This window comes from Castanea sativa, chromosome 9, assembly GCF_040712315.1.
Source record: "Castanea sativa cultivar Marrone di Chiusa Pesio chromosome 9, ASM4071231v1".
Lineage (NCBI taxonomy): Eukaryota > Viridiplantae > Streptophyta > Magnoliopsida > Fagales > Fagaceae > Castanea > Castanea sativa.
In genome coordinates this window covers 27380220-27396325 of record NC_134021.1, presented here as the reverse complement: position 1 = coordinate 27396325, position 16106 = coordinate 27380220, and the positions used below count along the sequence as shown (strand labels likewise).

General features: G+C 38.1%; 1 protein-coding gene across 1 annotated transcript; it reads left to right on the top strand.

Moving 5' to 3' along the window:
• Nucleotides 1–12278: 12278 nt before the first annotated feature.
• LOC142608984 (uncharacterized) lies at nucleotides 12279–15329 on the top strand. The gene is made up of 4 exons (XM_075780634.1): nucleotides 12279–12468; nucleotides 13144–13637; nucleotides 13763–14089; nucleotides 14766–15329. Exons 1-4 carry the CDS (start codon nucleotides 12279–12281, stop codon nucleotides 15327–15329), a joined length of 1575 nt encoding a protein of 524 aa, XP_075636749.1.
• Nucleotides 15330–16106: the final 777 nt, after the last annotated feature.

Below are 16106 nucleotides of genomic sequence, written 5' to 3'. Positions count from 1 at the left end.
ATCTATCGAGCAGCTGTCGAGTTTCGAGCTGAAACAGCTTTGTAAGCCTCGATAGATACTAGCTGTTGAGCTTTAATGAATAACACTTCTTCACTTGTTTCTTGGACAGACTTGCATGACTTTAACACTTAAACTTGAAACCTTGTTTCTTGAAGTATTAAATACATCCTAAATCTACCTAAATATAAGTAAAGTGCATTTTGTCAAAGGATTAGTCAATTGCATAAAATATTGACATATGTTCCTAACATGATTCACATATGTCCTAACAACACCCTATGGAGACAATCATTCTTTACTCTACTAGATTTTCCCTGATAGCTTGACTAGCCTCGCAGCCACATAGTATGTGAGATTGGAAAAAACCTCCAGGTGGAGAGAGATGGTCAATGCATTCCTAGAATACTACCAGTTCAATATTGAGATAGCTCCCGACCGCACAGTTCTTCAAAGGATAGAAAAGAAGAGTGGGGAATCTTTTCATGAGTATGCCCAAATGTGGCATGAGCTAGCCTCCCAAGTGCTTCCTCCTATGATGGAAGACGAAATGATCAAATGGTTCACTGATAACCTCAAGCCTCCTTACTATGAGAAGATGATCAGTGCCCAAGTCACTAACTTCGCAAGCCTGATTCCTATTGGGGAGGGCATTGATGGGTATTAGGAGTAAGAAAATAGTCAATCCTAAGGCTCTGAATTCTATGATAGAACAACAGGTGAAGAAGGCAACCAGACACAAAGGGAAGGAATCCGATGTTCATATTATGGAAAAAGCACCTAAAGGACTAAAGGGTGTCATTCCTACTTATACAGCCCCAAATGCTCGGCCTTATCAGCAACAAGTTTAGCTAGCCCAGGCACCTTATCGAGCATTCAATCAGAGGGGAAAGCTTGATCAACCCCGATATCCCAAGGCAGAACCACAGAAATTATTTTTGTTACCTATGCCCATGGTAGAGCTTTATGCTTATCTATTGGAGAAAAAGGTTGTGACTCCAATATTCGCAAAAACCAAAGACGCTCCTCCTTTGCCAGATTTTGATCCATCCAAAAAATGTGAGCACCATTTTGGGGCTAAATGGAACACTTTGGAAGAGTGCATACATTTGAGACACTGAATTTAGGATCTCATCGACAACAAGTTAGTATAGTTCAACAACACAGCAGGGCCGAATGTCATTACCAACTCCTTGCCTCATCATCAGGAAGGGAATGTGAATGATATCTCTATAGTGGAGGAGAGGATCCCAGATTTCTCATCCCCTTCATTCCTTTAAAAAGCCATGGTGTGGGCCCTAGCCCAGAAAAGTCACATTGTTCTGGACAACATACAAACTCCAAGTTTCGATTAGGAAGTTTGCTCATTTTGTGACAATGGGGACCGACTTGCCCTATTTGATTGTAGAGTGCTCTAAGAACAAGTTCAGAGTCTAGTCGACCGTGGTATCATCTAGATCGAAAAAGAATCCGTGTGAAGGAGCGATTGCATGGCAGCCAGCCTATGCCCTCTGAGTACCCAAGTAGGAACTAGTCACAACACTATGATGGTAGGATCAAGGAAAGATTGGGACGAATACTTGCAAGAGCACTTGTGTAAGATTCCTCTAGCTCCTCTGACTTTAGTCGTTATCAAACAGATTATAGAATCACCTGTGGATTCAAGGGCACCAGCTCCAAAGAGAGGACAAGCCATGCCAACCATTGAAGGCGTGACTCCTTTAGTGTTGGCACTGCCTGTAGTCGTAGAGCCATCTCCAAGATTTATCCAAAAGGGAACCCCCATTGCCCCGCCATTCGAGGTTTCGATCCTTTAATTCTGCCAAAGCCTATTCGAGGAATCTTTAGGGCTCCTGGACCAAAAGCTTTAGAAGTTGCTCTACCCAGCCCAACCATCATCAATCCAAAGATATTCTCCTTGGTGCTAAATCTACAAACTCAAGGTGTGGTCATCTGCATGCCGAAGCCTTTCCTTTATCTTGATAGCCATCATGTCCCATGGAAGTACATGTAACTTTGATTTCCACCCGAACTGGAAAGGAAGAGGTTTGCTCTAATATCTCTACAAGCCTAGCCGGACTCACTAGGAGCGGTCGATGTTATAATCCTGAGGAACTAGAAAAAAAAAATGAGGAAAGAGATTGGCAAGAGCACAGCCGAGGCAGAGGGACAACTTGGGCTAACCCTTCCAATGGCTCATCCCTTAATTTGTGTGCCAGTGACTAGGCTTAATCCATTTCCATCAACCTAAACAAGCACTAAGAAAAAATTGAAGTACAACGAAACAAAGTTATATAATAGACAAGTGTTGAAGTATCTCACTGCTATTTTTTTTTTTTTGGGACAAATTATCTCACTACTTATGAGACAAAATGTACTAATGTGTAATGATTGTGCCTTATGACGATTGTGGTCCATTTTAAAACCTGAAGACCCATATAGAAAATTATATCTTAATTTCGACCTCAAATAATGCTTAATTTTGAGTTAAAAAATAAAATATTTTAGAAACTTTTATTTGCTAACCAATAATGAATTGACATAAATTCCAAAACTTTTTTTAATGTCAATTTATGTCCAAAAAAAAAAAAGTGGAAAAGTGCTTTTTTCTTTTCATAGTCAATTTGACATTTGTTAATTCACCCCATATTTTAGCTCTATAATGAATTGACTCTCGTGAAAAAAGTAATGAAATGGTGAACAAATGGTGTAGTCCATCATAAGGACCTTATAATCAATTGACATAAAAAATTGATAATGAATTTCCATAAATTCCAAAACCTTTTTTAATTTAGATGACACTCAAATCCCACCCATTTTGTGTGTATGATTATTATTATTATTAAATAAACATTGGTCATTGGTTGAATTAATTGGTCTTAAGTCTAAAAATACAAAACAATTTTATAATAGCCTCATTTGTCATTTTACACATGAATGCTTTTTAGTTACTAGGGATGATAAAAAAAATTAGAAGAAAATGGGAATTATAATTTTTTTTTTCAAGATAATTATAATATATTGCTAACTCTATATTTTGAACCATTTACTCCTTAGATTTTCAAGCACTTTGTTCATGAGGAGGTGTCATTTTTTTTAAGAAGAAAGCTATAACTTTTATCAATCAAGAGCAACCAAGTTGGCTAAGATTATATTGAGATGAGGAGGAACATCCTCCATCCACACTGAAAACTACTAACATGTATAGCATATTTAATAAGATTATGAGCAACACAATTTTATTGTCTCCTATTATGAGAAAAATTATAATAAAAAAATGATTAAGTAAGAGATTTCACCTCCTCAATCAAATGATCAAAGGCGGCAAAGGAAGCATCACTAACATTATCATCTCCTAAAATATTGCTATTGGGTTAAGTATTGAAAGGAATAAAAGAGTTGGATAAGTCCCAACCTTTTTTGGATTAACTCCACAGAGTCAAACTTTGCTAACTCTTTATCAATTTGCTTGATATGATAATCAAGATATGGGGATAAACAAAATCAGGAACAATGGTGGAGAACCTTGTTCAACTTTGCAGTATGGTCCCTATGGAAACATAGGAATGGTGTGGTGTTCGAAAATACCACCCTAAATTTTAACCTCCACACTAACTGCATTAAACAATCTATGGATTATTTATACTGTGTTGAGAAATCCTTCAGTTTTAAGCGTCAGGTAGCAGTTCAAGTGAGATGGAAGAAGCCTAGTGAAGGATGGTACAAGCTTAATACTGATGGGGCTACTTTAGGAAACCCAGGCAGAGCAGGAGGAGGCGGGGTAATCAGAGACCACCATGGAAAGTGGTTAAGAGGATTTGCTTGCAACATAGGTCTCGCTACAAGCGTTATAGCTGAATTTTGGGCCTTGAGGGATGGGCTTATGATGGCCTTGCAGATGGGAATAAACTGTCTTGAAGTAGAACTTGATGCCAAGATTGTTGTTGACCTTGTGAATGCTGCCTCAAATGCTTTAGGAGCTTACTCCTCCCTCTTGAATGATTGCAGGTGCCTCCTAAACAGGTTTCATCAAGTCAAGGTGGATCACGTTTTTAGGGAAGCAAATTGATGTGCGGATGGGCTTGCGAAAAGGGGCTGCACTCAACAAATAGATTTTGTTAACTTCTTTGAACCCCCTTCCCTTGAATTTGTTTATTTTGTTAACTCGGATATTAATGGTTTGTACTTAAGGCTGGTTGCCAATACTCTACCTCCTGTAACTTGATTGTTATTTAATGCAAGTCCTGTTAACCAAATATATATATATATATATATATATATATATATATATGGTTGATTTGGAAAATCTCTATATGGGAAATTGTTGGAATATTCCCCCCCCCCCCCCCCCCCCCCCATATTCGGTATTTCCAAAATCGACTCAAAATCCAAATTTTCTTGGTTAACTTGAACAACCATATCAGAACTAAAGCCAGGCGAAGCAGCCGAAGAAACACCATCTGTAGCAATCAGTTTTTGGGGGAATATCGCTTGCGTTATCCATCTTAGTATCCCTGAATTGACACCACAGATTTCTCACCTTAATTAAAGAGAGGAGTGTGAAGCCAAGAACCATACTCTTGTTTTTCCACTATCAAAGTCCCTTTGTTATCAAAACCCCATGGCTTGTTCATCAAAACCCGCGTTGCATCATTTTCAATTTCAAAGACAAAAAGGATAACATGGTTTCATACGGTACAAATCTTAAAACCTCGACAAGCCTTCCAAATAGGTTTAAGCATTCTGCCAATAATATCGATATTTAGAACCCTTCTAGTTAAGAACTTGCCTGCAAGAACAAACTCTGAATGAGAATATTTTTGTCAATATTGACATATTCTAACCTCTTTTCTTTTAAGAGAAAACTTGTTCCAATAATGAAGAACAGACTCCAAGATAAATAGGGAAAAATATGTGAAAGAGAAATTAAATAAATAATTAAAAGAGAGAGAAAGAAATGACTATTTCCACACCCAAAACAAAAAAACTTGCCAATAAAAGTGTTAAAAGAGGGAGAGAAGTCAGAGAACTATTATTCAAGGGGATAAGAAATTCTACTGCTTAGAGTCTATGATAGAGAGTTACTGAGAAAAGACAAAAAAAAAAAAAAAAAAAAAAAAAAACAATGACTCTTATTGAGGGAGGTGCTAATTAAAAAGCACATCATCCTTGTAATTTTTCAAAATTCTAAACTCTGAAATTTGTTTAGACAGATGTCTTGAGAGTCTTCTATCCTAGATGCTCGGAGAGAATCTAGGATAGAAGTCTATCATTCAAGGGGATAAGAGATTTTATTGCTTAGATTCTATGACAGAGAGTCACTGAGACTAAAGACCAAAAGAAGAAATCGACTCTCATTGGGGGAGGTGCCTATTAAAAAGCACATCATCTTTGTAATTTTTCAAAATTCTAAACTCTGAAATTTGCTTAGACAGATGTCTTGAAAGTCTTCTCTCCTAGATGCTCAAAGAGAATTTTGTTTTTGTTTTTTGATAGGATGGAGAGACTTTTGTTTATTTTTTGATAAATTGGAGAGACTTTTGTTTGTACTAGGTAATATTAAAAATGCCCTAATACCCCTCCTAAACTTTAATGTAGTAGTGCTTATTACACCATTTGAACTTTTATTTTAGCCAATTTATTCCCTAAAATTTAATCATGTGCCAAATTAGTACTTCGGCTGGTCTACTGTTAATAAACTAACGGAATACTCACATGACACGCATGTGAGCATTAAAATCACCCAATTCAATCGTCTGAGACCCATAGAGATGAGAGAGAAAACAATTTTAAGAGAGAGAAACCTAAGAGAGAGACGATCCACATAGTCAAGTGTCAATTTGAATCCTAGGAGAAAGAGACAATCATGGTCCTGCCGACAGTCTCGCTGTTCAGTTTTATGCAAAGGAAACATAAATTTGAGATGATGGAGGTTAGATTTGGGTTTAAATCTGAGAGGCTAAAGCTTGATGTGACGTTTGGTACGGGAGAATCCACATTACTCATGGCATCTAGATTCCTAGAAATGTAACTATTCCTATGTTTGGTTTCATTGGGAATGTGAGATGATAATATTTTGTTTATTTTTAGGAATTTTAATGAATTATTTATTTTTCCCATTCTATCCTTAGATTTGAATGTGAACTACCAAGTCCTTTAAAAAAAATATTCCTCTAAATAAATAATGGAAAACCAAATATAAACTATTAATTATGAGAAATTCATTAAAATTATAGTCTAACATTTTAAAATGACAAGTACAATATAAAAACAACAATTTAAATTCTTAAATGCTTTTATTCTTAATTATAATTTTTAAAAGAGTTTAATCCATAATAAAACAACCTGACAACTTTTTTTTTTCCGCCCATGAAACCTAAATAAAACTTTGTTAAAAAATATATCAACATAGTTGTCTATCCTGTTTATATTATTTTGGCGGGAAAAGATAAAGATAAGGGAAAAGATATTGATGATTTGTTTTATATTCTATCTTAATTGCTTAAATGATAAGGAAAAAGGGTTAAAATTGTCAATTTATAAAAAATACAATTTCCTTTAAACTTGGGAATCTGGATTCCCACCTGTTTTAAAGGGAATCCACATTCCTACTGAGAGGGGTTTAAGGGGGGGAATCCAGATTCCCCTAGCATCTGATTCCTTAGCGTGATTTGCAACCAAACATGAGAATCTATAAACATGAGAATCTATAAACATTCTTAAGAATCTTAAAACATTACCCTGTACCAAACGCCACATGAGAGTTTCAGATATGGAGGCTAAGGTTTTGGCCAAAGAGAGAAAGAAATCACTAGAGAGAAATTAAAGAAGAGACTTGTACTAGCAATGAAGGTCTTGAGTCAGCGATGGTAGCTGATCTATGGGTTTAGAGAGAAGTTGTAAAAGAGTAGCTTCAGCTTGGGTTTGGAAACCATAGATGAGATGTAGAGACTGAAAATAATTGTGCCTTCCCGTAACTATTTCTTGGGAGCTTGCATGTGTATTTACAATTGTTGTACATATTACAATTTATTTGAATATAGTCATATATAGATAACAATTTATTACAATTTATGTGATAGAGTTTGATCGATCTGGTATGCTCTTGTGTTTAAGCTTTATTTGCAATGAAGATAAGGATGAGGCTGTCTTTTTTTTATTTTTTAAATAAGTTGCACGTGCTTTATAGTTCTGTTAGTCACTAACTTTCTGGCTAACAGATGGTCCTATTTGGCACATATGCAAAGTTTAAGGAGTAAATTAGCTAGAATAAAAGTTATGGAGGTGTATTGACTATTACATTAAAGTTTAGGAGGGTGTTAGAGCATTTTTTTTCTATCTGGTTTGAGGTAATATTTCTATATTTGATGGTAAATACTAAATAGCTCAAGGGTGTGGCTAGAGATTCAACTTTAGATCTCTTATATAATTATTAGAAACTTTACCAGTTAAGTTAACTAGAATCCACCCCTATTTAAAAAGTGGGTACCCATAACTGCGTTAATTGGAAAATTTTATTTTTTAAAGTTATAATTATGGCCCCAAATTAATATCCTTTAATTAGCTAAAATATGATTCAAAAAACAAAAAAGGATAAATATATAATTTTTTTTACAAATTATTTATGCTATGTAATCATCTTTTTAAAAATATTATGGTTTATTCATCTTTATGGGTTATACTTTTGTCTCTTAATTAATTGAAAACATTATGGTTTATAATCTTTGTGGATTAATTTTTTTTTTTTTTACATTCAATTTTGTCTCTTAAGATAAACTTTTTAGTTTTTTAGGAAAACAAATCCTAAGCAGTGATATCCTAATAAATAATTTAAATGATTATTTTAGTATTGTATGAGTTGATGTTAGACAATTATTTTAGGATATTTGATTTTGATCTCGTTTATATTATTATTATTTTTTGTTGAAAACTTAAAACTTAAAAGTTATCATGGGTTGAAAGTATCTTTTTTAGTTAAGTAGTTTACATGGCTAAATTTTAAGACATGAACTTAAAAAACAGCATTTAAAATACTGTACCTAAATTTTATTCATCTAAATATATATTAAGAAAATGAAATAATTCCTTTTTTTCAAGAAGAGGAAATTATATTATATTATCATATACTATATAATAAAATTTGGGCTTTCTCATAAATAAAAAAAAGTTGGGCTTAGATGCTGTGATTGTGCCACGTGGCTTCACCAAATTGCAGAATTTTATTTTTAGATTTTTAGATTTAAAAAATATATATAATTTTTCTTCTCCTATAATCTCTAAGTTGATAAAAACTTAATTTGATTACAATCTAAATTCTTCATATAATCTGTCTAATACTTATTTAATCTTAATTTGATTACAATCCAAATTCTTCTTGTAATCCATCTAATTCTTGTTTAATTTTAATTTGATTACAATCCAAATATTTCATCTAATCCATTTAACAAACAAGTTTAAGTTTAAGTAATACTTTAATTCTATATGTTCTTATCAACTTATTTGGATAAAATAACAATAAATATTGTATCGATTTTTTTATAAAGTAACAATTTTACTTTTAGCCTAATTTAAACATTAATTGTTGTTGTTGTTGTTTTTTTTTTTTTTTTTTTTTTTGTGGATAAAGTATCAAATGATAGCTAATATGTATTAACATTAATGTAAACTTTATTAAAAAAAATCTAATTTAGATAACGTCAAAAAAAAGAGAGAGGATAAAGTAACCCAAACAAAAAAAAAACCTAATATATATATATATATATATATATATATATATATATATATATATATATATATATATATATATATGATGGTGAGTTGAAACTTGAACTCGAATTTGTCCATGAGAGTCGTCCGTGTCAAGAAGATGAGCATGGCCATGACTATCAGGACAACCGTCCATGTGCCTATCAAGACGGCCGTCCATGTGCCTATCAGGACATTTGTCCATGGACGTCTGGGTTGTCTAGGGCTGTCCATGGGTCAATCCGGGTCAGTTTTGGCCTCAACCCGGACCCAACCCGCTTATGTCAAGTAGAACAAAAATGGACCTGCAATCGACCGCTAACCACCATGGGTCGAGTCGGCCGGGCTTAGAGGAGCGAATGGTCGAGTCGGTTGAGTCCGATGATGAGCGACGGCGAGGGGAGGAGAAGATATATCTTCGTCGATCTGAGTTAAAGGCCAACCGGATTTAACGGATTATCGCCGGATTTGAGTAGATCGGAGTTAGCCCAATTTAACCAAGAATAGCCGAATTGGTGTAGATCTAAGTCAAATCTAACCTAATACTGTCGAATTTGAGCAAATTTGAGCAGAGGAGGAGAGTAGATATTGGCCAAATTTGAGTGAATTTGAGCAAATAACCCTGGATCTAAGTGAAACAAGACCAAGGGTGGCCAAATCGGAGTTGAGGAAAACTGGATTTGAGCGAAGGAAGACCAAGGATGGCTAGATTGAAGATGAGGAACATAGGATTTGAGGAACGTCACTGGATCTCGAAGGATCTCGCCAAATTTGGTCCAAAATTCGTAATATTTTCTGAAGAGGATGATTGTTTCTGTTCCAATCGGGTGTCACGGGTTTTGAAACATAAAACCGATAACCGACCCGCGTGGGGTTGAGTTAGAGAGTTTAGACCCGCGTCCGACCGCCGGAGACGTCGGATCGGGTGGCGACAGCTCGGGCTCGGGCAGGTGGCCGGGTGGGTTAGACAGCCCTAGGGTCGTCCATGAGGAAAACCCTAGGACGACCCCCAACACTTGGAGGAATTTCAGAGATTAATCTACCACGTGTTGTTACCCTGAAGCATGAGTTAAGTACTGGTTCATTGCTATGACTTCCTCCTAAGTGCAAAACTCCCAAGGACAGTTATGGAAGATAAGGATAACGTACTCTAACTCCTACGACGGTTGTGGGAGTTGACCTTGAACCCTCTGACCTCCTCAAATATAGGGGAAGTTATGAGACAAGTAACTGCTTAAAGAGCACACTATAAAAACACCCATTGACATCGAATGAAGGTACGCTTTTACAATTCCTGAAAAGTTGGAACTCCAGAAGTTGAGAAAGAAACTAACTTTGGCATCAAAGGGTTCTTGGCCGGTCCACCCCTGTCACCTTTGATTGTGTGTTCTTTTTCTCAGGCATTTCAATCAATCGCTAGTTCTTTTAAGCCCCAAGCATCCAGCCTACTGATTTTCTTTGCATCATCAGTTGGCACCATTTGTGAGGAGTGTTAACTGTGTTTTGCAATTTACCTTTCTTCAACGAAAGGCTGTATGGTTCGAACAAGATCAGGGGCTACTAGCCCAGGCCACCAGGAGAGTAGGGATGCTTCAAGTAATCCCCACCGTAATCGTCAGTCAGCACCTGTCGTGCAGTCGCCTTCCATCCAACATATACAGTCCATGGCAGCCGCCATGGCGGAACTAACCCGTCAAAATCGAGAATTGACTAGGGAGATTAGTTTAAGGAGGCAACACCATGAAAGGCGCACGGGAGGAAAAATCCAAAGTCAAGAAGATAGAGGAGAGAACGCTGAGCCCGAGAACTAGTCAAGGGGACCACTTCGTGAAGAGTGCCACATTTGGAAAAAGAGATGGACCAAATAAGGAAGGCTATGGATGAGATGAGGGAGAATATGAGAAGGGCAAACCCCATGGATGATTTGGTTCATCGAACAGACTCCCTTTTCACTGCTTCCATCAATAGTCAACCCTTGCCTCCAAAGTTCAAGATGCCTTCTTTGGATTTATATGATGGAACACGCGACCCGTGTGATCATATCGCCACCATAAAGACTACCATGCACCTCCAAGGGGTTCCAGACGAGATTATGTGTAGGGCTTTCCCTACCACCCTCAAGGGGGCCAGTGTGAATGTGGTTTAGCAAGATACCTCCAAACACTATGGGCTCGTTCGAAGAATTGAGTAAGTTGTTCGTTAACAATTTTATCGGAGGACAACGGCACAAGCGTTCCTCGCCTAGCCTGTTAACCATAGAGCAAGGGGAAAATGAAAGCTTGCGGTACTTCATTACCCGGTTCAACAGAGAAGCCCTGACGGTGGACGAGATGGACGACAAGTTGTTATTGGCAGCCTTCCATAATGGAATTAACTCCGATTTTGTTCATTCATAAGCTTTATGAGCAAGAGCCAAAAACCATGGCTGAACTCATCCATTTAGCCTAAAACTTCATGAATGCAGAGGATGTAATCATAGCTAAGAAGAGGAAGAGAGTAGAGTGCATGGAAGTAGATCTTATGCACCATCCTAAGGAGGGTCCTCGTCCAAAGAAGGCTCGAGCAAGAGAGAAAAAAAGACAGAGATAACAAGAAGGCAAGTTCTTTAACAAGGAGTCAACAGTACACGCCCTTGAATATGCCACTTGAACAAGTACTTATGCAAATGAAGGATGACCCGTCCTTGAAGTGGCCAGAGAAAATAAAAGGAGATCCCAACAAGCGCAATAGTAACAAGTATTGCCGCTTTCATAGAGACCATGGGCATGACACAAATGAGTGTTTTGATTTGAAGCAGCAGATAGAGAATCTCATCAAGCAAGGAAAATTGAGAAATTTTCTCGGATGAGATCACAAGGACAAGAAGTTGAAGGTAAAGGTGGAAGAGTCGTCACGACCCCTACTTGGAGAAATAAGAGTCATCATAGGAGGAACCTTGACAGGTCCATCTTCCAAGTCAAGGAAAACGTACCTAAAGGTGGTGCAAAATGTCCAACTGTCTGGACGATCTACAAGGACGAGGGGAGTTGACAAGCAAGCCATTACATTCATGAACAAGGATGCTGAAAGGGTTTACCACCCACATGATGACGTGATCTTCATTACCTTGCTCATTGCTAATTATACCACTAGAAGGGTGTTGATAGAAAATGGGAGTTCAGCAGACATCTTATATTACCCCGCCTTCCACCAAATGAGGCTTAGACGAGATCAGCTTCGTCCAGTATACTCACCCTTGGTAGGATTTGGAGGGATGAAAGTGCAACCCGTGGGTACCGTTACATTACTTGTGGTGGTCAGAGTGTATCCATAACAAATAACCAAAGAAGTAAACTTCCTTGTTGTTGACTGTTCATCGTCATACAATGCCATCATTGGAAGATCAACTTTAAATAGTTGGAAGGCGGTAACATCTACCTACCATTTGTCTGTCAAGTTCTCGATTGAACATGGAGTAGGTCAAGTGCAAAGAAACCAGTTAACCGCCAGAGGAGTGCTACCTAGCCATGTTAGCTATGGACTAGCACGCACAGACGATGATCATAGACGAGAGAAGGATTACCGCGGAACCTACGGAAGTGCTGGAAGACGTTCCTTTGGACAAGAGCAACCCCAAAAAGTTTACTAGGATTGGGACGAGCATGGAAAAGAAGACGAAGCAAGACCTGGTCCAGTTTTTAAAGAAGAGCCTTGATGTGTTTGCATGGAGTCACGAGAACATGCCAGGTATTGACCCAAGTGTCATTACCCATCGTCTAAATGTGTATCCTTTCTCCAAGCCTGTACATTAAAAGAAAAGAATTTTTGCTCCTGAACGAGACAACACCATTAAAGAAAAAGTCCAGAAGTTGATTACAGCAAGATTTATCAGGGAAGTTTATTACTGGGACTGGTTGGCTAATGTGGTTATGGTCAAGAAAGCTAATGGCAAATGGAGGATGTGCGTGGAATTTACTGATTTGAATAAGGCTTGCCTCAAGGATAGTTATCCATTGCCATGCATTGACCAGTTGGTGGATTTGATTGCGGGTCATAAACTGTTAAGTTTCATGGACGCCTTCTCAGGCTACAATCAAATAGGGATGGATGAGGTGGATCAAGAGAAGACATCCTTCATTACTAGCCAAGGGTTATTTTGCTTCAAGGTGATGCCCTCAGTTTGAAGAACGCGGGGGCAACTTACCAAAGGCTGGTTAATCATATGTTTCATCCACAGATTGGATGGAATGTGAAAGTTTATGTAGATGACATGCTGGTAAAGAGTTTGGACGAGGAAAAGCACCCAGAAGACCTTCAAGAGACCTTTGATACACTTAGGCGGTATAACATGAAGTTGAATCCGAGCAAGTGTGCTTTTGGAGTTTCATCAAGTAAGTTTCTTGGGTTCATGGTTTTATATAGGGGGAATTGAGGCAAATACCAATAAAATCCAAGCAATACTGAATATGGAGCCACCAAAGAATATCAAAGAAGTTCAATCTCTCACCAATCGAATTGTCGCCCTTAACAAGTTCGTCTCAAAAGCTATTGACAAGTGTTTACCATTCTTTAAAGTTCTCAGAAAGACATTTGAATGGACGGACGAGTGTCAAAAGGTCTTCCAAGACCTTAAGACCTATCTCATCACAACACCTCTGCTGAGCCTGTCCATACTTGGTGAAGAACTATATTTGTATTTAGCGGTGTCCCTACATGCAGTGAGCTCGGCATTGATTAGAAAAGAAGGGAGGATATATAAGTTGGTTTACTATATGAGCCGGGCGCTAAGAGGAGCGGAAGGACGATATCCAATGATGGAAAAGCTAGCCTTTGCTTTGGTCACAACTTCTAAGAAGCTGAGGCATTACTTTCAGGCTCATGTCATTAACATCCTGACAGATTATCCCCTAAAAAAGGCAATGAACAAGTTGGAAGCCGCAGGACGACTATCTAATGGGCCGTAGAGCTTAGTGAGTTTGATGTCAGGTACTAACCAAGAAGTGTGATAAAAGCACAAGTATTGACAGATTTCATCGTGAAGTTCATTCCTAGTCAGGGCGAGCTAGACAAAGAGGAAGGGGCACAAAGGTGGGTCATCAATGTAGATGGCTCCTTCACATTATATGCAGGGGGGATTGGAGTTATACTTAAGTCCTCAGAGGGAGATAAGTTGGAATACATAGTCCATCTACAATACCAAACCATCAACAACGAAGCTGAGTATGAAGCCCTCCTTAAAGGATTGGAATTGGCTAAGACCTTAGGGGAGAACTCAATAGTAGTCCAAGGAGACTCTCAGTTGGTTATCAATCAAGTGAATGGAATGTGTGAATCTAAGGAAGATCAAATGAAGAAGTATCTCAACAAAGTAAAGCGGCTCATCCAATAATAGTCTATCTTAAGGATGGAAGGCTTCCAGAAGACGAGGACGAGGCTAGGAAATTGAGGATCAGGGTTGCCAAGTATGTCTTCATAGACAAAGTGCTGTATAAACGAGGCTTCTCTTAACCTTACTTAAGGTGCCTAGCTCCAGATGAGTCAAACTACGTATCGAAGGAAGTTCATGAAGGAGCATGCGGGAATCACTCGGGGGCAAGATCACTAGTCCATAAAGTTGTCCGTGCAGGCTACTACTGACCAACTATTCAAGTAGATGTTGAGGCTTATGTCAAGGTGTGTGACTAGTGTCAGTGCTTCAGCAACGTCTCTAGACAACCATCGGAGTATCTAACCTTGATGATGGCCCATAGTCCTTTGCACAATGGGGACTAGATATCTTAGGTCTCTTCCCACTAGGAACCAAGCAGATGAAATTTTTGGTAGTAGGAATCAATTACTTTACTAAATGGGTGGAAGCCGAACCCTTAGCAAAAATTACTTAGTAAAATGTTAAAAACTTTGTTTGGAAGAGCATTATATGCAGGTTTGGGGTACCTAGGGTACTAGTGTCTGACAACGGACGATAGTTTGACAAAACACTTTTCAGAGACTTTTGCGAGCAACTTGGAATCAGGAATTATTATTCCTCACCCTCCCACCTACAGGCGAACGGCCAAGCGGAAGTTGCAAACTGGTCCTCATTGAAGATCATCGAGACCCGGCTTGAGGGGGCAAAGGGAGTATGGCCAGATGAGCTACCCAGCGTTCTATGGGCTTATAGGACAACTATGAAGACCCCTACAAGGGAAACTCCTTTCAAGTTAGCTTATGGAAGTGAAGCAGTAATACCTGCAAAAGTGCACATGGCAAATCACAGGGTGATGAAGTATCAAGATGAGGATAATGAAGATCAACTTTGTCTCAGCCTTAATCTGATAGATGAGGTATGGATGGATGCAGAGCAAATGACAGCAAGGTACAAAAATCTCATGGCTAGGCAATATGATACGATGGTGAAACCTAGGCGCTTCAACATTGGGGACCTCGTCCTTAAAAGAGTCTCTTTTGTAACCAAGAACCTTGCCCATGAGAAATTGGGACCTAATTGGGAAGGGCCCTATAGGGTCATTAATTGTAAAAGGCAAGGATTGTACTACCTGGAAGCCCTAGATGGACGGAAGCTGAAGTGCCCTTGGAATGTCGAGCATCTAAGAAGGTACTATCAATGAAGGTTTAGCCTGGACGAGCGGCACCATGGATGAAGTTGAAGCGTTTCCCTCGTCTTTATCCATGTCTACTATATGTTTATAACTACTACTGTGTGTTTTCAGTATTTTAATTCCCTAAAAGTGCATTAGGCTCTAACTTTTGCACTGTCTAAAGACAAGTTTGTGGTGGACGAAGTTACATACTTAGTTTATCCGTTTGTATAAGTATTTTTATTTCCCTAAGGTACTGGCTTCTAAGCATGTACCATGCTTGTGGACGATGTTTTATATTATGTATATGCAATTTGGATCTTCGATGTATGTGATACATAAGTCTAACTCCCATAATTTCTTCCACAAGAAGGCTAAGGCCCAAGATGAGAAAAATCCCTGGACGCAAGGGTGTAACATCTACAAGCTTTCCTTGAAACGAAGATAAAGTAGAGAAAAATAAGCTTAAGGCATACTCATCTAACCAACGGACAAAAAAAATGCATACTCGTCCAAGGGACGGGATAAAACCTTAAGCATAACTGTTCAAAAAATGGACGAGGAAATGCATGCGTATAAAAATATTTGAAAATCCATGGATAAATACACCTAGCCAAGGCGATCCAATCTTTGGACGAGATAAATGCTGGAGGCGTCTTACCTAAAGATGAAAGTAAACAGTCCAACCTATGGACGAAAAAAAGAAAAAAAAAGAAAAGCTGGCTAGGTTAAATCTCTGGACGAGTAAAGCTGATAAAAGCAACACCCTTCATAAGACGAGTTATATTAATGAAATTCAGAGAATGA